This window comes from Carettochelys insculpta, chromosome 4, assembly GCF_033958435.1.
Source record: "Carettochelys insculpta isolate YL-2023 chromosome 4, ASM3395843v1, whole genome shotgun sequence".
NCBI lineage: Eukaryota > Metazoa > Chordata > Testudines > Carettochelyidae > Carettochelys > Carettochelys insculpta.
This window is the reverse complement of record NC_134140.1, coordinates 2,303,835-2,330,607: the sequence shown is the minus strand read 5'-3', so window position 1 is coordinate 2,330,607 and position 26,773 is coordinate 2,303,835. Positions and strand designations below refer to the sequence as shown.

The following is a 26,773-nucleotide window of genomic DNA, read 5'->3' as shown; positions in this document are numbered from 1 at the left end:
TTCCTTAGTAAGCGGTAGCAGAAGCTTCAACACTGCTGCCCACCCCCCCCCCCGTTGCCCTCATCCAAGATGGTCGCCCCCAGGATGACTTCATACAAGATAGTAACAGAGAGGAAGCCGGGCTAGTCTACACACTATCAAAACAAAAACCAGTCCAGTAGCACGTTAAAGACGAGCAAAATAGTTAATTAGGCGATGAGCTTTCGTGGGACAGACCCACTTCTTCAGACCAGAGCCAGACCAGAGCAGACTCAATATTTAAGACACAGAGAACCAAAAACAGTAATCAAGGAGGACAAATCAGAAAAAGCTAATCAAGGAGAGCAAATCAGAGCGTGGAGGGGTGGGGGGGAAGGTCAAGAATTAGATTGAACCACGTATGCAGAGGAGCCCCTAGAGTGACTCAGAAAGTTCCCGTCCCAGTTTAAACCACGTGTTAATGTGCCGAATTTGAATATAAAAGCCAGCTCGGCTGCTTCCCTTTGAAAAGGTGGGAAAGTTTTTCTGTGAGTAACACACAGACCTTGGGGTCATGGACAGAATGGCCCATTGCATTAAAATGTTGACTAACTGGTTTGTGGACCTGGAGTGTTTTGATGTCTGTTGTGTGCCCCTTGACCCTTTGTCTAAGGGAGTTAGGAGTCTGTCCAATACACAAAGCACCTGGGCACTGTTGGCACACGACGGCGTCTATGATGTTAGCAGAGGAGCACGAGAAAGTGCCGGTGACTCTGTGAGTAACCCGGTTGGGTCCAGGGACGGCGCGGCCAGAGGAGACACGCGGACAAAGCCGGCGGCGGGCTGTGCTGCCGGGAAGGGTCCCAGGACGGGTGCTCCCGGGGTACAGACTGTGGCTGCCGGTGAGGACCCTCATGAGGCTGGGAGGTGTCTGTGGGAGAGAGAACAGGCCCGTCGCCCAGGCCCCTCTGGCGCGCGGCGTCCCGATTAAGGACGGGTCGCAGGTCCGTAGCACTTGGTGGCAGCGGTCTGAGCTGGGGGCGGCGGGCGACGCCCGGGCTGTTCCGTTCCGGGCCGGCGGTGGAGTCGCTGGTCCCCGGGGACGCGCCTGCCCCGTCCGCTCGGTGCTCTCCGCTCCTGGCGGAAGCGCAAAGTTTGGTTTTTACGGTCCCGGCGCTCGGGGAGGGAACCGGCCGCGCCGGCGGCGGCCGCGTTCACAGTCGGCGCATTAGCACGTGGTTTAAACCGGGAGGGGAACTTCCTGAGTCGCTCCCGGGGCTCCCCTGCGCACCGGGCTCCGGCTAACGCTTGACCTGCCCCCCCCCAGCCCACGCTCTGCTTTGAGGTGCTCCTGGACGGCGTGTTGGGTCCATCCCAGATGGCTCCCCCCGTAGGCCCGGCCGGCAGCTTCACCGTGGCGGCCGCCGGCCTTGCCCTCATCCAAGATGGTCGCCCCCAGGCTCGCCCTGATTAAAAATGGGGGCGCCCGCTTCGCCGGGAGGCGGCTGCCCTTACCTGACATGGCCGACAAGGCGTCACTGGGCCCCGCCTCTCTATGGTGCGGCCGAGCGGGGCGGGGGAAGGGCGAGTGTCGGAGGCGCCGCGGGCGCAGGGCAGGGCGCGGGGACCCCCGGGGAGCCCCGTCAGGTGAGAGCCCCCAACACCGGCCCCGCCCCCCCCCCAGCTGAGCCCCGCGCGGGAGAGAAAGCGCCCCCGCCCCCCTGCTGGGAGCGCACCTGGGGAGGGAGACCCCCCACCCCGCTTCAGCCCCCGCCCCCCCTAGGGAAACCCCCCCCCGCTTCTGCCCCCGCCCCCCCAGTGAGCCCTGCCCGCCCCCAGGGAAACCTCCCCCCGCTTCAGCCCCCGCCCCCCCTAGGGAAACCCCCCCCCCGCTTCTGCCCCCGCCCCCCTAGGGACACACCCCCCTGCTTCAGCCCCCGCCCCCCCCAGTGAGCCCTGCCCCCCCCCAGGGAAACCTCCCCCCGCTTCAGCCCCCGCCCCCCCCAGTGAGCCCTGCCCCCCCCCCAGGGAAACCTCCCCCCGCTTCAGCCCCCGCCCCCCTAGGAACACACCCCCCTGCTTCAGCCCCTGCCCCCCCAGTGAGCCCTGCCCCCCCCAGGGAAACCCCCCGCCCCCCTAGGGAAACCTCCCCCCGCTTCAGCCCCTGCCCCCCAGTGAGTCCTGCCCCCCCCCAGGGAAACCTCCCCCCGCTTCAGCCCCTGCCCCCCCAGAGAGACCCACCCCCGCTTCAGCCCCCGCCCCCCAGTGAGTCCTGCCCCCCCCCAGGGAAACCTCCCCCCGCTTCAGCCCCTGCCCCCCCAGAGAGACCCACCCCCGCTTCAGCCCCCGCGCCCCAGTGAGCCCTGCCCCCCCCCCGTAGGGAAACCTCCCCCCGCTTCAGCCCCCGCCCCCCTAGGGAAACCTCCCCCCGCTTCAGCCCCCGCCCCCCAGTGAGCCCTGCCCCCCCTAGGGAAACCTCCCCCCGTTTCTGCCCCCGCCCCCCTAGGGAAACCTCCCCCCGCTTCAGCCCCCGCCCCCCAGTGAGCCCTGCCCCCCCGTAGGGAAACCTCCCCCCGCTTCAGCCCCTGCCCCCCCAGAGAGACCCCCCCCGCTTCAGCCCCCGCCCCCCAGTGAGCCCTGCCCCCCCCGAGGGAAAGCCCCCCCGCTTCAGCCCCCGCCCCCCAGTGAGCCCTGCCCTCCCCCGAGGGAAACCCCCTCCTTCAGCCCCCGCCCCCCCAGACAGACAACCCCAGTGAGCCCTGCCCCCCAAAGGAGACCCCCTGCTTCAGCCCCCACAAACGCAGACCGCCCTGTTGACCCCCGCCCCCCCAGAGGGAGCCCCCAGACCCCGGCCCGGCCCGCCATGCCCCAGCTGGAGGAGGTAGCCAACGTGGTGCTGCGAGTGCCCGGCATCGTCCTGCTGGACCTGCTCTACCGCTGGGACGTCCAGGCCTTTGGCGAGCTGCTGCGGCCCCATCAGGGGGAGGCCTGGCTGCGACACCGCGCCCTGTGGCATGCCTACTACCTGGGTGAGGCGCTGAGGGAGCTGCTGGCCTGGGGGCCGGGGTGTCGCCATCACCCTGGGGTCTCATCCAGACCCGGGCGGGAGGTGCTGAGCAAGTCCCAGCACGCCTGGCTCCTTCACGCCTGCCCTGCTGGCATGCGGGTGCTTGGGCCAGTGCTCTGCCTGTGGGGCGCTGGGTGGGGACTGGGGAGACAAGGTGGGGGCTGCCCCCCAACTGTGTACTTTGATAGTGAGGGACACAGTTTGGCTGCCCCCCCCAGTGGCATGAGTCACACCCTCCCTTCCCCTCTCTGTGCTCCTCGCCAGAGGTGCTCCACCGCACCCCACTTGAGTGGCTCTGCTCCTGCACAGGGAGGGGGCCCAGCAGTGGCCTTTAATCAAGTGGGGCCTGTTCAGTGTCACAGGAAACCCCCCTCAGGGAGTGGGGAGCCCCGGCCCTGCCCAGAGCTCCAGGAAGCTGGGTGGTTTCCAGCTGTGGCTTCCAAGGCCCCCCTGGCTGTGGGCTCCTGCGCATTAGCCACTGCGTGGTGTTCGCTGACCCGGCTCAGCGGGCAGACTACGCCTGTGAGCGTGGCGGGGCAGCTTGTGAGCTCACTGACCACTAGCCACTGCTTGGGTTGAGCTCTCAGCTTTCCTGCTACTGGGGGTTGGCTCTGACAGTGGGGGCTTCATCCCACTCTGGTGGGACCCTGCCTCATTTCTTGCCCAGCTGCAATAGTTGACTGTCTTGGGGGTTGGAGTGCAGGACACCCAGGGCTCAGCCCAGCTTCCCCTGCCCCCCAGGGAGCTGTCTGGGCGGCACCTCTCACAGCTTTGGCGTGACTGGCAAGCCAGAGGATCTCCACATCCCCGAAGCTGCACTCAGGCGGGTTGACAACATGATAAAAGCCTTTGGCTTTCCCTGGCGTGTTAGGTGGGAACACAGCTCTGCCGTAGAATCACCCTTTGCTCCCCGGGCCTGCATCCAGCGTGTAACTAGCACCAGGCCAGCAGGACCTGTTCTCGTGGGAGCCCTGTGGGGCTCGGGAGCTGGGACTGGGCTCAGAAAAGAGCTAGCTAAGCTCACAGAGGAGAGGTCCATCGATGGTTGTTACCTGGGACAGGCAGGGACACAGCCCCATGTGTCCCTGAACCTTTATCTTCCAGAGCTGGGAGTGGACAACGGAAGATGGGTCACGCTATCGTTGCTCTGATCTGTTCATTCCCTCTGGGGCACCTGGCATTGGCCACTGTCGGCCGACAGGGTACTGGGCTAGGCAGCCCCTGGCTCTGACCCAGTGTGGCCGATCTTCTGTCTTTGACTGGTACTTCGTCCAGGAAATCATTAACCAGGTTTTGAACAGTGCCAGGGCAGTTTGCAGGCTGGCAGATTTTGTTCAAACCGTTCACTTGCAATTCCAAGCTGTATTACTAGTGGGTTTTTGGAACCCTGCTGAGAGGGTCAAATCAGGGCAAAATACCACTCAGACATGGTGAGTGCCACGCTCCCTACAGGGAGAGCTCCATCCCACGCATGCCAGCCCAGACCCTGGTGCCACAGCCCTGGACAAAAACTGCTTAGAAAAGTTTTAAGGAGTTTAAAAAGCAAAATTTATGTGGGACTTTTTAAAAATTTCTCCCCCCTGAAGTAGAACTTTAGCCACGTGACTCTAACTCTACAAGCCTTGGAGGGGGATAGAACTGTAGTGACAAGAGTTTGTACCCTTAAAAGTGCCTCCTTTGTAGGCAGGTAGACCTCGAAGTCTGACAACAGCGGACGGGGCTGGGCCCCTGCTGTCGCTCTTTCCCTGCGGGGAATGCTTGTCTGACGTTGGACTGCTCTGGGGATGTCTTTGCTTTCCCTCATGCAACTTTATCTTGCTCTTTTATGTCTGTTGGTGGGATTGCACCCTCCTGGGGTGGAGAGGGTGTCCTGTGAGGCGCTTCTCTAAGCGTAGGTACCACTTGCTCTGCCAGGGTCGCAAGGCTCCCACCTCAGAAGACATGGACATGGCCGTGCCAGTAGAAGGATGACATGGTCCCATGTGAACGGGCTGTAGGGTGTACCAGTCAAAGGCCCCTTTTTCCTGGTGTAACTGTTTCATTGTGGGAAGGTGATGTTTTTGTACAAAAGCCATCTGTTGACCAGGGCTCTAATGGTCTGTGATGTGCCAGGCAACCTGTGAAGCTATAAAATATATATATATATATACACACACACCCCCCCCAGAGTTGTTAGGTGACTGGAGATGGGTGGCCTTCTGCACTGTTGAGGGAGGGTGCGTTCCCGTGTCCTGGACAGGACATGAAATGGTCCAAGTAGCTCAGACATCCTGGTAAGTGGCCTCGCTGGGGAAGGGCCTGGGCTCTGAAGTCACACATGGAATCCTTGGGCTGGAAGGGCTCTTAGGAGGTCATGGAGTCTGGCCCCCTGCCTGACATGAAAGGTGGGTTGCAAGCGTGCTGCCATGGGCCATCGTGGCAGGTGGCTGACGCCGGGACAGCCAGTGTTGTTGTGAGTTGTCCCAGGTGGCACCAGTGTGAGCCCCAGGAGATGCCCTTCCCACCTGCTGCACTGGGGAGTGGTGACCAGTGTTCCCCCAGCTGAGCGCTTGGCAGCTGTCCAGGAGAGATTCAGGTGCTGCCCGGCTGACGGTGGGTAGCGGGTGTTTCTGCCGCCGGTGCCCATCCGCCCCGGTCTCAATGCACAGAACGAAGTGTATTCCACCCACGCATGGAGAAAGTCAGCGGCACGCTGGGGACACCATTGCCACTGCAAGAGGCACTCAGGCGGGGGCGGGGGTCGCTCTTCTCCCCCTCTGGCTGGTGGCTGTAAGTGACGCCGCGCTGTGGCTGCTCGGGCCTTGGGTGGGACACCTGCAAGCAAAGGGATTCTGTGCTGAGACCCGCTGCTCGGCGTCCCTCGCTTGCTCTGCCTCCCCGACCCGCTGCAAGGCGGGCGAGCCACTTCCAAGTGCTCACTCTCAGCTGAACAGCTTCTGCGCCCTGGTATTGCAGTGGTGGGAGAAGCTCCCCTGTGTGTGATGTGTGGATGGAGTCGTTCAGAGAGCTCAGCGTCTTCACCACCACGGCCGGCAGCTGCTTTCCTCCCGCGGGACAGGGAGGGAGACCAGGCTTCCCGATGGTGGTGTCCCACCCCGAGTGGGATGAACTTTCTCCCGTGCACCACTGGGGAGGTGCTGTGCGATGCATCATCTTCACACTGGCGCACGTAACACAGTGCACGCGGCGGGAGGGACTGAGGGGGTCCGAGTTGGGGAGGGGGCTCAGGCCTGGGGCAGAGAGTTGGGGGTGCTGGTGGGGGGCCCCAGGTGTGGGGCAGGACTCTGGGCTGGGTGTTGGGGTGCAGGTGAGGTACAGGCTCTGAGGTGGGGGACAAGATGGAGTAGAGGATCTGGGCTGGGTGTTGGGGTGCAGGTGGGGTACAGGCTCTGAGGCGGGGGACAAGATGGAGTAGAGGATCTGGGCTGGGTGTTGGGGTGCAGGTGGGGTACAGGCTCTTGGCTTGGGGTGTGGGCTTTGGATCAGGCTAGGGATGAGGCTTTGGGGTGCAGGATGGTGCTCTGCGCTGGGGAAGGCTCAAGGTGGGACAGGGGATTGAGCTCAGGCTAACCTGGAGACAGCAAGGAGTTGTCCCATACTCCTGGCTGCAACAGCTCAGTGCTGGGGCCGAGGGGAAGGGGCGTCTCCCTCCTGGTCCTGGCAGGCTGAGGGCTTGGGGAGAGCTCTCTCTGCGCTGCAGCCCTGAGCCCCTGCTTGGCTGCGCAGCGTGGAGGAAACAGGAGAGGAGAGACCAGGGCTGGCTCTGGGCGCCGGGTGCCATTTCCGGGCGTGCCCTCGCACTCAGGGTGGGTGAGCGGGCAGCACAGGGTGGGAGACCCAGGCCTGGCCAGCTGACCTATTGTTCTCTCCCTGTCCCAGGCCATGTGCTGTGTGTGGTGGTGCTGCTGCTCCCGGTCAGATCCCTGGTGAGGCTGTACCTCTATGGCCTGACGCTGCTGCTGCTCTTCGTGGGGCACCAGATGGCCAGGTGAGCCTGGCACCCTGGCTGCCTGCCACCTGCACTCGCCACGGCCCTCGCCTCTGGCCCCACGGCTCTCCCGGGGCAGGGGGACTGGTTGTGCTCCTCCCAGGGCTTGGTACCTGGATTGCGAAGCTCTCCCTGGCACTGGAGGCGGCGCTACTGGGCTGGGACTTGACGGCTTCCATGCTGGGCCCTGGGGCAACACTTGCCCCTGTGGTGCTCAGGAGAGAACCGTGGGCTGCAGAGTCGGTGGAAGGTCACCTGGGCCCTGGGTGACCAGAGTGAACATGGGGTGTGGTGGGGCTGGCAGGAGGGGGAAGGGTTTTGGGAAAGGAGCCGGCACCTGGGTCTAAGGCCACCCCTCTCCTTCCAGGGACTACATTCGCCATGAGCTGGAGGACAAGTTCCAGGGGGCTGTGTACCAGGACCCCGTGGCACTTACCCGCTTCCTCACTGCCCTGACAGGTGAGGCTGCACCCGGGCATGCCCTGGGGTCCCCTCTTCCTGAGATACCCCTCCCTGCAGGGCCACCCCGGCTGCTCCTTCGGCAGGGGAGTGGGAGGGGAGGCCCCAGCCCAAGGCTGGGCGTGTCTCAGGGTTAGGGCTGTCAGCTGGCACAGGAGTGCCTGCAAAGCGTGCACCCAAGGGGGGTGGGGACAGCGGGGGAGGAGCAGGGCGGCCTTTTGAGGGGCTGCCTGGGGCTCCTGCCTGGCCGCTGGCACAGTGTAGTGGGGAGCACATGGGCTGCCCAGTGGTCTGGAGCGACGGGGCAGCGGAAACGCCTCAACCGAGTTCGGGTGTGAATCTTGGTGGCATTTCTGCTCGCCCTGCAGCCTGTGAATTCACACCCTGGGGTGGCTCAGCTCAGGAGCTGGATTTAAGGGCTGCCCTGCACCCAGCGCACTGGGTCGGCTGCTGGTGAGCTGCAGGGGAGCGGCTCGGCTGGGGGATAGGGGGGTTGGCTGGCCATGGGGAGGGGGCGGCTCGGCTGGGGGCAGGTTGCCGGGGGCGGTGGGGCTGGAGGCGGGTTGCCCGGCTGTCCGGGGTGAAGCCTGACACCCATGCAGTGTCACACTGCAGCCTGGGCTCTGCAGTCGACCAGCATAGCCCAGCTGAGTTGGTCAGTGAGCTGTGGGTGGAAGCTGGCCCGGAAGGGGCCTCTCTGCACAGGGTTTGGGCCAGTGTCTGTCACTAAACCAGGGCAAGGTTGTGTGTGGAGCAGCGTGCAGACTACTGAGCTGCCCCCAAACCGTGCAGCCTGGGGCTCACTGCTCTTGGGGGGCCGGCACCTCCGGGGGCCATTTGTAACCCGGTGGGGAGCAGGTCGCTGCAGGCAGGGGGCAGTCGTGTCCCTCTTGCACAGCCGCTTGCTGCGGGCGGGATGGGGCGTAGGGGAGCCCCCGGCCTGCGTGCAGCAGTGGCTAGTGGAGCCAGGGATGCGTCTCCCATCACCCACCAGCTTTGCTCTTAGACTCTCAAAGCACCGTCCACGGCCAGCGACTGGCCAATTTTCCACCAGCTGCTGGTGGCAGCGGGCAGCAGCAGCAGCCACATGCTAGAAGGGGAAGTGGCTCTCCCAGACCTGGCCAGGACACTGTGGCAGGTGTGGGAACAGCCCCGGGAGTCCTGGCTATACGCACAAGGCAGCGCTGCTGTGGCGGTGGGCCGGTGCTGGCGGGCGGACTGGCTGGCTGTGCGCTTGCCGGTGCAGCGGGTGCGAAGTGGGAGTGACGGGGGGGGCTGTGGGAAGGGACTTGGTGTGGGCCGGCTGCACTCACGGCCGCCTCTCGCTTCCCGCCAGGCCAGGTCTTGGTGAGCACGCTCTGCGCCCTCCTGATGAAGACCAGGCAGGTGTGGCTCTTCTGCGCCCCGCTGCTCCCGCTGCTGGCCCGGCTCTGCGGCCTCCCCCTCCAGACTCTCCCTGGGGCCAACACCTTGGCGACCTTCGTCACCGCGGTGGAGGTGCTGTACGTGATCGCCTGCCGCCTGCTGCTGCCCTTCCGGCTGGTGGCTGCGGCATGCAGGGAGCTGGCTCAGGTGAGCAGCTGGTTTGGGGGGTGCAGCTCAGGGTGCTTCACACAGCGATGGCCGACTGGCCGGGGGGCTGAGTGGCTGAGCAGGGAGGCGCCGGGGCCGTGGGGCCTTGCCCCTCGAGAGAGCACCAGCTCTGATCTGGCCTCAGGGCTGCAGACTGGCTGGCTTGAAGAGGTTGGGGGGACGAGACGTGGGCCCTGCTACTCAAGGGGGTGTCTGGGCTGAGGGCACTGGCTGGGCGGGGGGAGGGGAGGATACAGGCCTTTTTTCCCGCTGGGGGGTGCCAGGTCCCATCTGGCCCCAGGCACAGGACTTTTAGTCTGAGCCCCACCTTGCAACCACCCGCAGAAGTTGGCCTCTTCAGCTCCCTGATAAGTCCCTGGGGAGGGCCCCCCTCTGGCCTCTGGAGAGCAGGGCAGTGGCTCACTGGGGAGGACGGGGTGCTCTCCAGCAGCAGCTGTGTCTCTTGGGCTGACACACGCATCAGGCGCTGCCCCCAGCTGCCCCGCAAACTCGTGATCTGGTACAAGGGTCTGTGGCAATAGGTGCCATGGGACTGCCCAACCCGGGGGTCCCTCCAGGCCAGTGTTTGGAGCTACGACTCCGTCCCTCGGGCCAGAGGTGGGATGGAGGCTTAGCTGGGGACCAGCCCAGCTCTGGAGGGTCTGGCGACAGGTGGGATCAGATGCCCTCTCTGTGCTGGGTGGGGCTCTGTGTGTCGCACGGCTGGGCTGCCTACAAAGAGGAGTGAAGCATACGCCGTGCACAGTGACCCCTCCCCAGAAGTGCTGCGCTGCGCCCAGCTGTGTGCCAGCGCGGGCTAACTGGCGCTTCCTTGGCAGGGACTGGAGATGTACAGGCTGGTGGCGCTGGCCATGTCTCTTTGGAGCCAGCTGGCCGTGCCGGTGCTCTTCCTTGTCTTCTGGCTGGTGCTCTTCGCCTTGCAGATCTGCTCTTCCCTCGCCTCCCCCAGCTACCGCCCTGCCCAGCGGGGGCTGCTCTTCGTGCTCCTCAGCAGGTAGGAGAGGCGCCCTGCGCTGGGGCGGGATGGCCTGGAGGGCTCCTGGGCTGGGGTGTGGTGGGTCCCCTTGGTCACCGTGTGTGGGAACTTGTCTGTTGCCATGGTCTGGGATAAAGGACATCGCTGCCGCCTCCCACCCAGACCTGGGTTAGGTCCCTGCTGCCCCCTGGGGTTGCTGTGGCAGTGCTGTGTTGGCCTGCTCCCCTAGCTCCTTCCCTGGGACCTGTCCACGCTGGCTGCTGGGCCTCCAACGGGCGCTCTCACCTGCTGGGTGGTCTCTTGGCAGCATGGCGGAGTGCTGTGGTACGCCCTACACCCTGCTCGGCCTGACCTTTACCGTCTCCTACCTCGCCCTGGCCGTGCTCAGCCTTAGCAAGTTCTACCTGCTGGGCTACGACGCCTTCCGGAACGGCAACGTCATGCACAGGTGAGGGCTGCTGCCGTGCTGGGGCCGAGGAGGCCATGGGTCTGGTGCTGGTTCAGGCGGCAGGCACTGCCTGGCTCTACGCTGCCGTGCCAGCTGTGACGGTACCACGACGGGCGTACCGGGGCAAGCTAGTGCCAGGAGCAATAGCGATGAAGCTGCCCGGGTCCTGGTGGGGCTTCTGCAGCCCCAGGCGCTGCTGTTGGAGCGAGCTGGGTACAGGCTAGCTAGGCACACCTCGGAAACCATTACGGCAAATTCCCATTTGGCCACATCTTTCCCTCGTCCGGGCAAACTGAGGAAGGTCACTAAGCAGTGGGCTGGAAAGTTTGAACCCACCATTGTTATTCAGAGATGCCAGAGTCCCATCTCCTTGGCAGCTGTCCTGCCTGCCACTGTCGTTCTTACAGCAGCGTCCAGCTGACGAAACTGAGCGTCCCTGACCCAGGCCAGGGCAGGCTCTCACCCTCCCCTCAGCAGTACCCATTAGGTGACTGCAGCAGGATGCACCCCTGGAGCTTCCACACAGTCATAGAATACTGGAACTGGAAGGGACCTCAAAAGGTCATCAAGTCCAGTCCCCTGTCCTCAGGTCCAAGCACCATCTAGATTGTCCCTCTTAGGTATTCGTCCAGCCTGCTCTTAAATATCTCCAGTGATGGAGATTCTGCAACCTTCCTAGGCAATTTATTCCCATACTTAACCATCCTAACCAGAAGTTTTCCTAATGTCCAACCTAAAGTTTCCTTGCTGCAGTTTAAACCCATTGCTTCCCGTCTTATCCCAGAGATCAAGGAGAATATTCAGTCATTTTTGCTGCTCTTCTCTGGACCCTCTCTAATTTCTCCATATCTTCCTTTAAAAGTGGTGCCCAGAAGTGGACATAATGCTCCAAGTGAGGCCAATAAGCCAGAGCAGAGCGGAAGAATGACTCCTGTTAATGCCGCCCAGAATCATGTTTGCTTTTTTTTTTTGTTGGCTCATCTTTAGCTTGTGGTCCACTGTGACCCCTGGATCCCTTTCCGCAGCGCTCCTTCATAGGGAGCCACTTCCCCTTCTGCGTGCGTGAACCCGATTGTTCTTTCATGCGAGCAGTACTTTGCATTTGTTCTTACTGACCTTCATCTTATTACCTCAGACCAGTTCTCCACTTTGTCCAGATCACTTTGAATTCTGACCCTCTCCTCCAAAGCAGTTGCAACCCTCTCAGCTCAGTATCATCTGCAAGCTTTGTAAGCATGTGCTTTATGCCGTTATCTAAATTGTTGATGAAAATATTGAACAGAACTGGTCCCCAAACTGACCCCTGTGGAACTCTACTCCTGTATGCCCTTCCAGCATGACTGCGATCCATTAATAACCACACTCTGAGAACGTTATGCACCCTCCTTATAGTAGCTCTGTCTAGGTTGTATTTCCCTAGCTTGTTGCTAAGACGACCATGCCTCGCCAAGCTCTTCTGCCACCCCAAACTTTCAGGGTTGCAAATGGGCTGAGGACCTGCCATGACTTCCTCCCCCTTTGGGTTTACCGAGATCCCACTCTGGGGCATCAACACTGGCCCTCCCCTGCCCCCAAGGGACTTTGTTTAGGCCAGTCCCCTGTGGGTCTTTCATGGCCAAATCTACGATCCACCAGCTGATCCACTACCTGTCCCATGCTATGTGGTTTCTTCGGTGCTTGCACCACGAAGCCCATTCTAAGTTCAGGGGACATATTCCATAACAGGTGGTGACACCAGCCCTTTACCCTCTTCGTGGGACTAGTCATCTGTCCAGGTGCCAGCCTGTATATTCATCATCCCGTTGGTCTTTTGCCCATCTGAAAACCTTCTTTTGTAAGTCTCTAGCGTTACTGCACATTTCATCATGGACTCTGCATAGTCCTCCGCATCCCCTCCGTCCATCAGCTGTACACTCCCGTGGTAAGGGGGTGAGATGGCAGAGCTAGTTCAGGTCACAGGCCTTCTCAAAGGCCTCGGTATTCCTTCCCTCCATGGCCACAGGTAAGGCTATAGGATTCTGGCGAACTGGTGTAGAATAAGGACTGGAAAGGACCTTGAGAGGTCATTTTAGTCCAGTCCCCTGTGCTCATGGCAGCACCAAGCACCATCTAGACCGTCCTGACAGGTGTGTGTTTAACCTGCTCTTAAGAATCTCCCATACTGGAAATTTTGCAACCTCCCCAGCCAACTTATTCCAGTGCTAATCAGCCCAACCGGAAATTCTTTCTTTAATATCCAACTTAAATCTTCCTTGTTGCAATTTAAACCCATTGCTCTTGTCCTATTCTCAGAGGTTAAGAACAATTGTTTTTATATTTGAAAACCTGTGATGTCCCATCTGATTCCTCTTTTCCAGACTAAGCAAACCCAGTGTTTTCAATCTTCCCTCAGAGGTCGTGTTTTCTAGACCTTTAATTATTTTTCCTGCTCTTCTGTTCACTTTCTCCAGTTTGTTCTCATCTTTCCTGAAATATGGCACCTAGGACTGGCCACACTATTCCAGTTGAGGCCGAATGAGCGCAGAGTAGAGCAGAAGAATGACTTCTCGTGTCTTGCTTACAACACTCCTGTTAATGCCTCCCAGAATCATGTTTGCTTTTTTTGCAACCCTGGCACTCAGTATGTTGACTCATATTTAGCTTGTGGTCTGCTATGGCCCCTAGATCCTGTTCTGAAGTACTCCTTCCTAGACAGTTGTTTCCCATTCTGTATGTGTGCAATCGATTGTTCTTTCAGAAGTGGAGTATTTTGTGTTTGTCCTTACTGAACTTCATCCTGTTTACCTTGGCCCATTTCTCCACTTTCTCCAGATCGTTTTGAGTTTTATAATAGAACATTAGGGCTGGAAAAGACCTCAGGAGGTCATCTGCTCCAACCCCCACCTAGTAACCAGACCAACCCCAACTAAATCATCCCAGCTATGGTTTTGTCAAGCTTAGCTTTAAAAACCTCCAAGGATGGAGGTTCCACCACCTCTCTAGGCAAATCGCTCCAGTTCTTCACCATCCTCCTGGTGAAATAGTTTTTCCTAATATCCAGCCTACTCCTCCCCCACTGCAACTCCAGACCCTTGCTCCTTGTTCTGGTCAGGCCGCTCTCGGTGGTGGCAGATATCTCCGTCGTCTTCAGAACTCCCACTCTCATGTAGTTGAAGGCTACTATCAAATCCCTCTTCTTGTCTGCAAACTAAAGCCCAGTTCCCTTGGCCTCTCCTCATAAGTCATGAGCTCAGGCCCCCAAGTCATTTTTTTGACCTCTGCTGAATTATTTCTAACGTGTCCTCATCTGATCAGTACTCCTTGGGCGCAACCGTCTAGCCAGCTTTCTATCCACCTTTATCCACATTTATTCAGGGCCAGCTCTTGGGGAAACCCCGGTCTCCTAGGGTAAGGCCCTGTGGCTCCACCCAGGTGCTCCCCCCCCCGGGGGTGCAGGGTGCCCCTCTCTTTCTCTGGCTGTGGGTCCAGACAAGGGCACAGGTGGGGAGTTCACCTGGCCAGCACTGCAGGTCACGCCCCATCAGCACCTCAGCCTGCAAATGATGGTGCACCCCCACCTCCTTGGGGCCCCCCCATTTCAGATATACTCTTCCTGTGAGAAGCTTGAGCGGGATCCCGGCTATACCATTCACAGTCAGGAGGGAGCTGGGCACCGCCTGGGCTGGTGCCAACATTGGGCTGGGCCCACAACACAGGCGGAGTGTCACACCTGCACCCATGTCCCAGAGCCCCCGAGCCTTCCTCCCACCCGCCCCGGGGGCGAGGCGCTCGCTCCGCGGCGGCAGCCCTGCCCCCACCCCGTAAACCGAGAACTTGCAGCTGGGCCCCCAGAGGAGCTGGTCTGAGGGTGCCCCTCCTCCCAAGCTGAGGGCAAAGTGCCAGCCCCTCCTGCGCCTGGGCAGCTCCCCTCCTGCAGCTGGGACCCCGCCCAGTTAACCCAGCGAGGCCTCTCTTTGCTCAGCCTGTCTGGGAACATGGAGCTCTGGGCCTGCTTCTGGCCCTTCTGCCCCCAGCGGTGACAGGTCAGGTCCCTGCTGGGTCCCTCGGGTTGGTTGGTCCAACCTGTGTTGGCTGTTTCCCTGAGTTCTCCTTCTGGGGGGCCCCGGGGTGACTCCCCTTCTGCACTGCTGTGTTCCAGTTCCTCTGAGGTTCCCCTTCCCACCAGGAGCAGCTGTCTGTAAACTAATCAGCCAGCTGCCCTGCACTGTGCAGGCCCTTTGGCTTCCAATCCATCAACCAGTTGGGGGGCAGAGCCCATACAGCTGCTCCAGCACCAGCAGATCAACCAGTTCCTCTCTGGTCTGGGCCCTGCCCCGTCTGCCCACGGGCAAGTGTATCACTCCAGGGCAGGAGCAGTTCCAGCTAGTTCTCCCCAGGGGCTTTCTGTGAACTTGGGAACTCTTTCCAGTACGCCTTGGTGGTCAGCCTGAACTCGTGCAGCCCGGCCTTTTGGAACCGTCCTCCTCCTCCAGCCAAGCAGCCCTCTGCACCTTGCCAAACTCCTCCAGCTCAGGCCTCTCTCCCTGCACCGGTGTATGATGCCCTCCTTAGAGAGATGTTGCTGTGCTCTCTGGCCAGCCTTGTAGCATTGCAAACTACTGGTGACGCCTCACTATCCCACCCCTGCCACTAACTGCCACGGATTCACAGGCTCAGTAGTGTAGAAACCAACCTGGTAAAAGTCTCTGGAAGGACCCTCCTCGGTTTGCCAGACCCCCAAGGGCTCTCTCTTCCTTCCCTGTAGGCCCTGCAGCTGCAGCATCTCCTGCGGCTGAGCCTCTGGGGCCTCAGCCCATTCAGGAATGCAAGAAGCAAGAATTCTTCCATGGACTGGTGCTGCCTACACCAGGGGCTTCACTGGCTTAACTGTGTGTCTCGGGCTCGATTTTCTCCTCCTTCAGCAGCGTTGTTATCCCAGGGTCCGTTCCCAGTGTAACTCAGCCCTTAATCTCGCCCTGGCCTGGGCCCCGCTTGGCAACAGGGAAACTGAGGCCCGCGCCAGCTTCATAAAAACATGACAGAAAAGTCCCACTTGGTCACAGTTGTGAGAGGATGGGTGCGTAGACCGTGGGAGGTGCACAAGACGTTCAGGGTGCACAGACTGGGCGTGTTGAGCCGGGATTTCAGGGCGCACAGGTTGTGGGTGATGAGTAGGGTTGCCAGGCGTCCCCTGGCGTGTGGGACAGTCCTGAATTCCCATGACAAGTCCCGCATCCTGCATTTACACACAAGCATCCTGCGGGGCTGCTGGGGACCCCTGGGCCGGGGCCGTGGGGTGGGGGGACCTCGGCAGCCCCACAGGACGTTCTTGTGTAAATGCAGGACTCGGGACTGGTGGAAATTTTCCCAGATGGGGTTCCTGTGGCTGGGGCTGCTGGAGGCTGGCTGGGCTCTGTGCCCACATAGGTGTGTTGAAAATCTGGCAGCCCTAGTGATGCGTGGCAGTTGGGGTGCCGTCCGGCTGGGTGCAGGGTATGGGCCACACTCCAGAGGGCAGCACAGTAGAAGACCTGAAGCCCAGAGCAGGGGACAGAACTCTGCAGCATCCCAGTGACAGATGGTATCTCCATGGTGGTCTTTCCTGCTGGGCTGCTGGCAGCCACTAATGCTTGCCCCGCTCCAGGAGCCTGGCTGGGTGCTGCAGCTGGGCCGCGTTCCCCAGCGATCAGGGCTGTGGGCAGCACTCAGTGGGTGAGGGGTGTTCCCTGGTGATTGGGGCATGGTCTGTCCGGGCCGACAGCCCTGCGTGCACGTGAGCGTGCAAGGTTGCCATGCACCTTTCCAGAGAGCCAGCAACGTGCCTGGCTATCCGCACCAGAGCAGCCTTGGTTTGAACCCCCTCCGCCCCCCGGGGCGGCCCCCCACTCATTGGCTGCAGCCCCCAGCTGGGTTCTCCCGCTCGCCTTGCAGAGGTGTGACCGAGGGCGTGACGCTGCTGCTGCTGGCTCTCCAGACGGGGCTGCTGGACCTGCAGGTTCTGCAGAGAACCTTCCTCCTCAGCATCATCCTCTTCATCGTGGTGACCTCGACCCTGCAGTCCATGATCGAGATAGCCGACCCCATTGTGCTGGCGCTGGCGGCTTCACGCAACAGGTACCCAGAGCCCGCCGGAGCCAGCCCCGCCGGAGCCCTGCAGCCTGCCCCGGTGGTGTGCCCCCGACTCCCGACTCCCCAGCATCCCAGCCCTCTCCAGCTGCGGCCCAGGGTGCGGCTCTCCCCAGACCAGCACCATCCTGCTGGGCAACTGTCGCTCGGCCACCCCGGATCCAGTGTGTGGCCAGGGGCGTCGCAGCAGCTGCCTCTGCTCTCAAGTCCCACTTTGGAAAGGCTCCGGGAGACCTCGCTGGGCTCGGGCTGAGGACAGTGACTGCTGCCTTCCCTGTTGCAGCTGGCTGGGAGACAGCGCCAGGGCTCAGGGAAGCAGCCTCGGCAGCCACGGGGCTGACAGGACAGAGCAGAGAGCAAAACAGGCTGGGCTCAAGAGGCCCCTTCGCTGCACCTGCCCCCTGCAGACAGCACGGAGCCGGGGGGGTGGGGCATCTCCCAGCTGGGCCTGCAGGGGATTCTTGGGGTGCCAGGGAAGCCCTGGAGCCCCACAGGCTGCCCAGGCCTCCTGTGCTCTTCCTCCCAGGAGCCTCTGGAAGCATTTCCGCGGCCTCAGCATGTGCCTCTTCCTCCTGGTGTTCCCCTGCTTCATGGCGTACAAGATCGCTCACTTCTTCCACATGGACTTCTGGCTGCTGATCCTGGTCTCCAGCTGCGCGCTCGCCTCCCTGCAGGTACGCCCGCATCCCCTCTCCCCCTCAGCTGCGCGCTCACCTCCCTGCAGGTACGCCCGCGTCCCCTCCCCCTCAGCTGCGCGCTCGCCTCCCTGCAGGTACGCCCGCGTCCCCTCCCCCTCAGCTGCGCGCTCGCCTCCCTGCAGGTACGCCCGCGTCCCCTCCCCCTCAGCTGCGCGCTCACCTCCCTGCAGGTACGCCCGCGTCCCCTCCCCCTCAGCTGCGCGCTCACCTCCCTGCAGGTACGCCCGCGTCCCCTCCCCCTCAGCTGCGCGCTCGCCTCCCTGCAGGTACGCCTGCGTCCCCTCCCCCTCAGCTGCGCGCTCGCCTCCCTGCAGGTACGCCCGCGTCCCCTCTCCCCCTCAGCTGCGCGCTCGCCTCCCTGCAGGTACGCCCGCGTCCCCTCTCCCCCTCAGCTGCGCGCTCGCCTCCCTGCAGGTACGCCCGCGTCCCCTCTCCCCCTCAGCTGCGCGCTCACCTCCCTGCAGGTACGCCCGCGTCCCCTCCCCCTCAGCTGCGCGCTCGCCTCCCTGCAGGTACACCCGCGTCCCCTCTCCCCCTCAGCTGCGCGCTCGCCTCCCTGCAGGTACACCCGCGTCCCCTCTCCCCCTCAGCTGCGCGCTCGCCTCCCTGCAGGTACGCCCGCGTCCCCTCTCCCCCTCAGCTGCGCGCTCACCTCCCTGCAGGTACGCCCGCGTCCCCTCCCCCTCAGCTGCGCGCTCACCTCCCTGCAGGTACGCCCGCGTCCCCTCTCCCTCAGCTGCGCGCTCACCTCCCTGCAGGTACGCCCGCGTCCCCTCTCCCTCAGCTGCGCGCTCACCTCCCTGCAGGTACGCCCGCGTCCCCTCTCCCTCAGCTGCGCGCTCACCTCCCTGCAGGTACGCCCGCGTCCCCTCTCCCTCAGCTGCGCGCTCACCTCCCTGCAGGTACGCCCGCGTCCCCTCTCCCTCAGCTGCGCGCTCACCTCCCTGCAGGTACGCCCGCGTCCCCTCTCCCCCTCAGCTGCGCGCTCACCTCCCTGCAGGTACGCCCGCGTCCCCTCCCCCTCAGCTGCGCGCTCGCCTCCCTGCAGGTACGCCCGCGTCCCCTCCCCCTCAGCTGCGCGCTCACCTCCCTGCAGGTACGCCCGCGTCCCCTCCCCCTCAGCTGCGCGCTCACCTCCCTGCAGGTACGCCCGCGTCCCCTCTCCCCCTCAGCTGCGCGCTCGCCTCCCTGCAGGTACGCCCGCGTCCCCTCTCCCTCAGCTGCGCGCTCGCCTCCCTGCAGGTACGCCCGCGTCCCCTCTCCCTCAGCTGCGCGCTCGCCTCCCTGCAGGTACGCCCGCGTCCCCTCCCCCTCAGCTGCGCGCTCGCCTCCCTGCAGGTACGCCCGCGTCCCCTCTCCCTCAGCTGCGCGCTCACCTCCCTGCAGGTACGCCCGCGTCCCCTCTCCCTCAGCTGCGCGCTCACCTCCCTGCAGGTACGCCCGCGTCCCCTCTCCCCCTCAGCTGCGCGCTCACCTCCCTGCAGGTACGCCCGCGTCCCCTCTCCCTCAGCTGCGCGCTCACCTCCCTGCAGGTACGCCCGCGTCCCCTCTCCCTCAGCTGCGCGCTCACCTCCCTGCAGGTACGCCCGCGTCCCCTCTCCCCCTCAGCTGCGCGCTCGCCTCCCTGCAGGTACGCCCGCGTCCCCTCCCCCTCAGCTGCGCGCTCGCCTCCCTGCAGGTACGCCCGCGTCCCCTCCCCCTCAGCTGCGCGCTCGCCTCCCTGCAGGTACGCCCGCGTCCCCTCCCCCTCAGCTGCGCGCTCACCTCCCTGCAGGTACGCCCGCGTCCCCTCTCCCCCTCAGCTGCGCGCTCGCCTCCCTGCAGGTACGCCCGCGTCCCCTCTCCCCCTCAGCTGCGCGCTCGCCTCCCTGCAGGTACGCCCGCGTCCCCTCCCCCTCAGCTGCGCGCTCGCCTCCCTGCAGGTACGCCCGCGTCCCCTCCCCCTCAGCTGCGCGCTCGCCTCCCTGCAGGTACGCCCGCGTCCCCTCCCCCTCAGCTGCGCGCTCACCTCCCTGCAGGTACGCCCGCGTCCCCTCCCCCTCAGCTGCGCGCTCGCCTCCCTGCAGGTACGCCCGCGTCCCCTCCCCCTCAGCTGCGCGCTCGCCTCCCTGCAGGTACGCCCGCGTCCCCTCCCCCTCAGCTGCGCGCTCGCCTCCCTGCAGGTACGCCCGCGTCCCCTCCCCCTCAGCTGCGCGCTCGCCTCCCTGCAGGTACGCCCGCGTCCCCTCTCCCCCTCAGCTGCGCGCTCGCCTCCCTGCAGGTACGCCCGCGTCCCCTCTCCCCCTCAGCTGCGCGCTCGCCTCCCTGCAGGTACGCCCGCGTCCCCTCTCCCCCTCAGCTGCGCACTCGCCTCCCTGCAGGTACGCCCGCGTCCCCTCTCCCCCTCAGCTGCGCGCTCACCTCCCTGCAGGTACGCCCGCTTTGCCTCTCCCCCTCAGCTGCGCGCTCGCCTCCCTGCAGGTACGCCCGCGTCGCCTCTCCCCCTCAGCTGCGCGCTCGCCTCCCTGCAGGTACGCCCGCGTCCCCTCACCTCCCTGCAGGTATGCCTGGGTTGTCGTCCCCCAGCCCTAGGTCCCTTTCCCTCCCACCCAGCTATGTACTCACCTCCCTGCAGGTACACCTGGGTCCTCTCTCCCCCAGCTGCACGCTCAGCCCCCTCCCCACAAGTCCTGGTCCCCAGTTGCATGCTCCTGGGACTTCTTGGCTAGGTCCCTCTAGATAGCCAAAGCCACCTGGTTCTCCATCATGCCCCCCTGGGAGCAGGTCTGGGGCCAGCTGGCCTGGTTGTCATTGGCAGCAAAGTCCCACCCCCACACTTAGCCGTCTCGCGAATCCTGCCCCATGCTCTGCCCCTCTGCCAGGTTCTGGGCACCCTCTTCATCTACGTGCTGTTCATGGTGGAGCTGCTCCAGGACGCGCCCCTGGAGAAGATGGACGAGATCATCTGCTGCGTCAACGCGGTGAGCCGGGTGCTGGAGTTCCTGGTGGCCGTCTGCGTGGTGGCCTACGGCACCTGGGAGTCCGTCTTCGGCGAGTGGAGCTGGGTGGGCGCCTCCGTCATCATCCTCCACTCCTACTTCAACGTCTGGCTGCGGGCCCAGTCGGGCTGGGAGAGCTTCCTGCTCCGCCGCGAGGCTGCCAGCAAGATCAACTCGCTGCCCAGGGCCACCCGGCGGCAGCTGGAGGACCACGATGACGTGTGTGCCATCTGCTTTCAGGTGGGCTCCCCCAGCCCCCGTGTCAGCAGCGAGGGTGGCTCCCTCTCAGGAGCAGGACGTGGTTCCAGCACCTCCCTCGGGCCCTGGCTCTGTGCACTGCTGGGCACCCAGAGGAGAGGGACCTTCCCCTGCTCTGCCCCAGGCCTGGGTGGGGCAGGGCGAGTTCCACTGTGCAGCTCAGACCCTCTCCCTGAGCACATGGCGCATATGTGGGCTGCCCCAGACTGGCCCCCCTGCTGTGCCCCTAGGGGCTCAAAGAGTTTCCATGCCCCTCCCTCCTCAGATGGCCTCCACGTGCCCGAGGTGGCCAGGAGCCCCGGGCTCACGTGGCCTTCGATCCCCACGGGAGCACCCCTGGTGTCCCTGAGGGGTTCACTCTGAGCTCAAGGGGAGAGCGAGGCCACTCGCAGGTGACTGAACCAGCAGCTCTGCACCTTGTCACCTGCTGGGCCCCTGTGCCAGGTGCCCAGCTTCCTGCAACCCCAGCCAGCACGACAAGCGGCGCAAGGGCACGCGGTGCGAAAATGCCCTCTCCTGCCCGCTCGCGACAGCCAAGCCTCTGCCGCGGCTGGCCTCGCCCCTGGTTTGGGAGCTGCAGGGTCAGTTAGCGGATCTGTTCTTTGGTGTCGCTCAGCACTGCGAGAGAGCAGGGGCATGTCCCAGGCGCAGGCTGCCTCAGATTCAGGCAGACGCTTGTCCCTGGGCACCTTTGGTCCTGCTGGGCAAGCACGCTCCAAGAGCCTGAGGACGAGAAACCGTTTTCCTGTGACGAGCTTCTGCCCAGTCTGGTTGTGCCATGTGCGCCACAGAACTGCCCTGGGCCTTGCCCCAGACGCCAGGCCCACGCGCCCCAGGGTGTACGGCCAGGAGCTTGCAGCAGAACTGCTCACTGCAAAGGATTTCAGCCCTTCTGCAATAGGACGGGGCATCTGGGCACAGCGAGGGAAATCGAGCCAGGGCGTCTTTGCTTAAATCTGGGCCATTCACAGCCCCAGGCTGGGATTTCCTGCTCACTAAGGCAAATCCAACCGGCCACCACAGCACCTTTGCCACCCCACTGGCCACCCACAAACCGCACAAGCAAACCCACAGACTGTCCAGCTGCTCTACCAGCCCAGCCCAGTCCAACAGCCCCTACTCCAGTGAGAGGTTATTAAACCTCAGAGGGAGCCGTGTTAGTCTGTAGCTTTGAGAACAGCAAGAAGTCTTGTGGCACCTTAGAGACTGACAGATATTTTGGAGCATGAGCTTTTGTGGGCAAAGACCTGCTTCAGCAGATGCGTGAGTCGTCGTGAGTCGTCGTGAGTCGTCAGGCATCTGCTGAAGCGGGTCTTTGCCCGGGAAAGCTTATACTCTAAAATATCTGTTAGTCTATAAGGTGCTCCAAGACTTCTTGTTGTTGTTAAACCTGTTTCACTCACTCCACAGAGATTCTCCAGGATCCTAAAGGGACCAACCGCAGCCCCGATCAGCGTATACTTAGATCTTACCCAAATCACCACGCTCTCCGATGCTTCAGATCTAAAATCTAAGGCTGTGGTTACACTAGCCCCCGGCTTTCGAAAGGGGGATGCTAATGAGCCACTTCAGCAGATGCTAATGAGGCACATTCATGAATATGCAGCACCGCATTAACATAAAGGCAGCCACTCGCCTTTTGAAAGTGCCGCTTTCGAAACACATGCTGCTCGTGTAGGCGGGGCCTTTAGAAAGGACCCCCTGGATTTCGAAGCCCCTTCTTCCCATTAGGTTTTAGGCGTGTGGAAGTGCCTCATTAGCCTCTGCCAAAGTGGCTTATTAGCATACCCCTTTCAAAAGGCGGGGCTAAGGGAGCCACGGCCTAAAGGTTTAGTAACAAAGAAAGAAAGCAGGGCGAGAGAGAAGTGGGTAAAGCAATACTGTACATACGTCAGTGACAGCTGTTGATGCAGCCAGCGCTCTGTGCTGATGCGTAAAAGTCTCTGAAACTCCCTCCCATAAGGGGTGTGATTCTGGGTTATGTTGTCTTAGTTCCTGGAGAACTGAAGGAATTCTTGACAACTGGCGCCAGGACGCTGGAACCTGGCTGGTTGGAACAGGGACGTGAACAAAGAGAGGAACGAAAGTCCCAGAAGGATGGTGCTGGCTCCACTTTATGGATTTTCTATGCAGAGGGAAAATCCCTTTCTTCTCCCGCAGGGCTTGGCTGACCACCTGCCCAGTGCATCACTGTGGCGTGTTGCCATTCGGCACAGCCCAGGAGGAAATGTGGGACTTTCCAACATGTGTGTTGGCCGTCTAGGCCTCTGTTTACAGTCCATTATCCTGGCTGGGGCTGAGTTCACCCCTCCTGGGGTGACTCTCAGCACTAAAGCATTTCTAATCCAGCTCCAGAGCTAACAGCTGTAACGCTTCTCTCTCTCTCTCTCTCTCTCTCTCTCTCTCTCTCTCTCTCTCTCTCACACACACACACACACACACACACACACACACACACACACACACACACACACACACACACACACACACACACACACAGCACAGCACAGCACAGCACAGCACAGCACAGCACAGACCTATAAGTAACATACGCAGATTTGGGGCATCCTCAGCTTTCGTTAGACACCTCACACGGCCACCTGCCACACTGTGTGGTGCCAATAGCTACACTGGACACACAAATGTGTTCCCTACCCAATATAAAAATCCCGTCACGGGCCGCCTTCCTGTTGAGAAGGGAACCCTAGAAAGTCAGCCCAAGGGGGAGGGACGCAGCCCTGCCTGCCTGAGTCTGCAGACAGCCGGGCCCAGGAGCTGCCCCCTGTGGTAAGTGCCCCAACTGGTGCAATACAAGGGACCCCAGAGAGGGACTGCTAGTGAGAGCCCTGCCTGGCAGACACCTCCCAGCACATAGTCCCAGCCAAAGGGGTGGCTCGTGATTCCTGGTGACTTCCCAGTTCTTACTGAGGGACCCTGACTGCCGGGGGCAGGGGGCAGTGGGAGGGGGCTGGATAATGGGGCATGTGTTGGCTCCTCCCTGGGGGTGCCAGCCATCGGGGGCAGAGGTACCACTGCAACTCTCCTTGCCTGTGCTGGCACCGGCGAGCCTGGGACAGCCCTGGGCCTGGGTCTTCTGCCTGGAGCCTGAATTATCATATCCCCCCTTGCAGCCGGGGCGGCAGTGTCTGTCCCAGCCCTGGCGGTGCTGGCCAGGTGCCCACTAACCCTCCTTCCTCTGCCGGCAGGAGATGAACGTGGCCGTGATCACCCACTGTGGCCACTTCTTCCACACGGGCTGCCTCCGCAAGTGGCTCTACGTGCGGGACACCTGCCCCATGTGCCACCAGCCGGTGAAGCCGGGAGCCGCCGGGGGAGCTCAGCCAGCTGGGGGGGAGCCGGCAGAGCCCCAGCCCATCCTGGAGGAGGGGGCACCTGGGAATGGAGAGGCGGGGGGAAGTGCCAGGACCCCAGCCTCCAGTGCCAGCCGAACCGCTGAGGTGGGGGAGCCCAGCGAGCAGGAGCCATGGGACCCACAACTGGCAGAGCCTGGCATGGCCCAGCCGCGTGCAGAAGCTCGGCCTGGTGGGGAGGGGGAGCACACGGACCCGGCTTGGAGCAGGACTCCCCAGCCAGCCTCCCCAGGAGCCTGCGCCCCATAGCCGCATGCCAAGGGGAGGGAGCAGGCTCCAGGGGAGCCGTCCGCAGGGCTCCGCCCGGCCTGATTCGGGTGCAGCATGTGGGGTGGGGGGCTGTGGCAGAGGCCAATACCGCTGGTGGCCCCCGGTCAGCGCAGGCCCTGAGCGCTCAGCCTGGGCTCCGGCTCGCCCCCAGCGCCAGGGGAGCAGCGGAGGTGGCTGCGTCAGCTGTGGCCGAGCCGGGCTGTCACTGCGCTCTGGCCTGGAACGTGCCCGTTCCCCCCCGGCCAGCCCTTTGTGACCTGTCCCCAGCTGTGCTGCAGCCCCCAAGGTGGCAGGGTAGTCCCGGCAGAGAGTGCCCACCCCGGGCAGTGCCGCCATGCCCGCTGCTGGGCAGCTGTCAGCGTGGCTTTTAGCCAGCCCGGGGGCACCGGCCCGGCCCAGCCTTGCTCCAGCTGCCTGCCAACAACCAGCAGGTGCTGGAGTGGCTCGTGCTCTGGGGGCAGCTAGGAACCAACGGGCCACCCCTCTGAGCGAGTGCGAGCCGGGCAGGTGTTCCCCCCACTCTCCAGTCGCTCTGCTGCTGGGTGACATCGCTGTGGTCTGCCCTGGCACATGCTGGCCGCTTGCTCCGGGGCAGCTGGGCCGGCCTGCAGCCATATGGCACCAGCCAGGGGAAGGGAGGGAATGAGCCAGGCGAGCCCTGTGCTCCCCAGGCCTGGCTGCTGTCAGGTACTCCAAGGCTCCCTCCTGTAGGGCCTCAGCATCTCCCAGGGTCCGAACTGGGGCCGGGCAGGGCAGGGTCCCTTCCCCCGGCTGCCCTGGTCTGCCTCTCCCGTACCAGGCCGGTTCTGCTGGGAGGAGGGTGCCCCGCCAGCGGAGGCGCCTGGCTGCACACAAGCCGCAGCCCCGTCTCGCCCCAGGCGGGCTGCTTGCGGCAGCAGGCAGAGCTGTTCCTGTTCACCCCGGCCGGCGGCCCTGGGCTGGGCCAACGGGTTAGTTTTGAAGAGCCTCGTGGACTAGTGCCTCCCAGGACGCAGGGGCCGTGAGCGGCAATGGACTGCACTGGCCAGGGCTGGGCTGGCGCCGTTTGCTCAGGGGGTGTTGGACCTGTGGGCAGGGCCCAGCTGGCCGAGGCCCTATTTCCGTGACCTGCAGGTGCTCAGCACAGGAGCTGGTGCACTGCACGCACCGCCAGCGGGGGGCTGGCTCCGTCCCCCGGAGGGGCCACCGCAGCCTGCACAGGCAGGTTACAAAAGTGCAATTAAACCCCAGGGAATGGCTGTGCGGCTTGTGGCTTACCTGTGAGCGGGGAGGGGTGGGCCCCACTCCCTGGGTGGGCAGTCCAGGCCAGAGGGAGCAGCTGCGGCCTACGCAGGTCATAAACCAGGAGCTGGGCCAGGCTGGGCACTGCAAACCGCCTGGTACAGCTGGTCTCTCTCTGCTCTGTGCTCCCGATGTCCCTGGCCAGCTCCAGCTCTGACTGCTCAGCCACCGGCCTTGGTGTGAGGCAGCCGACTGCCACCCCTCCGGCTCCCTGCCAAGGGGGCTGGCGCGAGGGCCTGGAGGTCATGCTGCTGCCAGCACTTAGCCGGGCATTGGCTAGTGCTTCGGCGCTGCTGGCCTGACACCCAGGAGAGAGCAAAGGGAGCGGCCTGGGCTGGAGGGGAGACGCCCTGCTCTGGCTGCCTGCTGGGCCTTCTCGGGGCAGAGAGGGAGGCAGCTGCAGCACTGGACCTGGGCCAGAGAACCCACCCATGGGCGCAGGCCTGGCGCCCTGCCTGTTCTGCATGGGGCTCACCCTGCTGGTACATTGGGGGGTGTAATATGAGGGGGTTACTGGGCCCAGCTAGAGAAAACAACCCAGCTTGTCTTTGCTTAAAAGCTGGGCTCCTTACAGCCCCAGGCTGGGATTTCCTTCTCACCGAGGCAAACCCAACCAGCCACCACAGCACCTCTGCCAGCCCTGGCCAGCCAGAAGCCGCACAAGCAAACCCACAGACTGCCCAGCTGCTGCACCAGCCCAGACCAACGGCCCCCAAATTCGGATGAGCGGTTATTAAACCTGTTTCACCAACACCACAGAGATTCTTCAGGGCCCCAGCAGGTCCGGCCACAGGCCCAGGTGAATATATACTTGGATCTTACACAAATCACCAGGTGTGCCAAACCTTCAGGTGTAAAATCTAAAGGTTTATGAACAAAAAAGAAAGAAGATGGTTAGAAGAATTGTTATAGCGACACTTCACACACATCAGCGACAGGTATTGATGCAGCCAGCGATGTTCTGTGCTGATTCTTGAATGTTCATCGCGTAAGCGATATAATTCCAGGTGACAGAGCTTTAATTACCGGAGAATTGTAGATCTGGCCCACTGGGGTCAACATGCTGGAACATGGACCCTTGGAGACAGGCCCAGGTACCAGAGGACACAAGTCCAAGATGGACACAACTAGGTCCACATCCTGGTTCTCTCGTGTCCAGGAACAAAGCCCGTTCTTCTGCCCATCAGGTCCTTGAGGTCAAACTCACCTGACCCAGGTGAGCTGCTGTAGCAAATTGCCATTGGTGGCTGGTTTTGCCAACACGCCCAGTCACTTACGCGGCAGGTGGGATGATGGAGCTCTGGGCATGTGATTTCAATTCCT

The 26,773-nt window shown here is 62.7% G+C and overlaps 1 protein-coding gene across 4 annotated transcripts; it reads left to right on the top strand.

Annotated features, from left to right (window-relative positions):
• The first annotated feature begins 1,541 nt into the window (after positions 1-1,541).
• LOC142011907 (RING finger protein 145-like) lies at positions 1,542-26,260 on the top strand. 4 transcript variants are annotated; one of them, XM_074991630.1, is made up of 11 exons: positions 1,542-1,605; positions 2,791-2,987; positions 6,905-7,013; positions 7,381-7,472; positions 8,809-9,044; positions 9,884-10,059; positions 10,349-10,489; positions 16,400-16,582; positions 17,121-17,268; positions 20,154-20,510; positions 23,735-26,260. In XM_074991630.1, exons 2-11 carry the CDS (start codon positions 2,822-2,824, stop codon positions 24,146-24,148), a joined length of 2,022 nt encoding a protein of 673 aa, XP_074847731.1. In that variant the 5' UTR covers positions 1,542-1,605; positions 2,791-2,821; the 3' UTR covers positions 24,149-26,260. The 4 variants fall into 4 exon arrangements, with proteins under 4 accessions (XP_074847731.1, XP_074847732.1, XP_074847733.1 ...); XM_074991631.1 differs by lacking the exons at positions 6,905-7,013; positions 7,381-7,472; XM_074991632.1 differs by lacking the exons at positions 1,542-1,605; positions 2,791-2,987; positions 6,905-7,013 and having other exon boundaries at positions 7,378-7,472; positions 8,814-9,044; positions 23,735-26,259.
• Positions 26,261-26,773: the final 513 nt, after the last annotated feature.

What these genes read in the sequence shown, in the direction of transcription:
- LOC142011907 (XM_074991630.1), top strand. Translation starts at nt 2,822, where the DNA reads ATGCCCCAGCTGGAGGAGGTAGCCAACGTGGTGCTGCGAGTGCCCGGC. An exon ending in GTGGGGCACCAGATGGCCAG is followed by an intron (nt 7,014 to 7,380) that starts GTGAGCCTGGCA and finishes CTCTCCTTCCAG; the next exon opens with GGACTACATTCGCCATGAGC. An exon ending in CTTCCTCACTGCCCTGACAG is followed by an intron (nt 7,473 to 8,808) that starts GTGAGGCTGCAC and finishes GCTTCCCGCCAG; the next exon opens with GCCAGGTCTTGGTGAGCACG.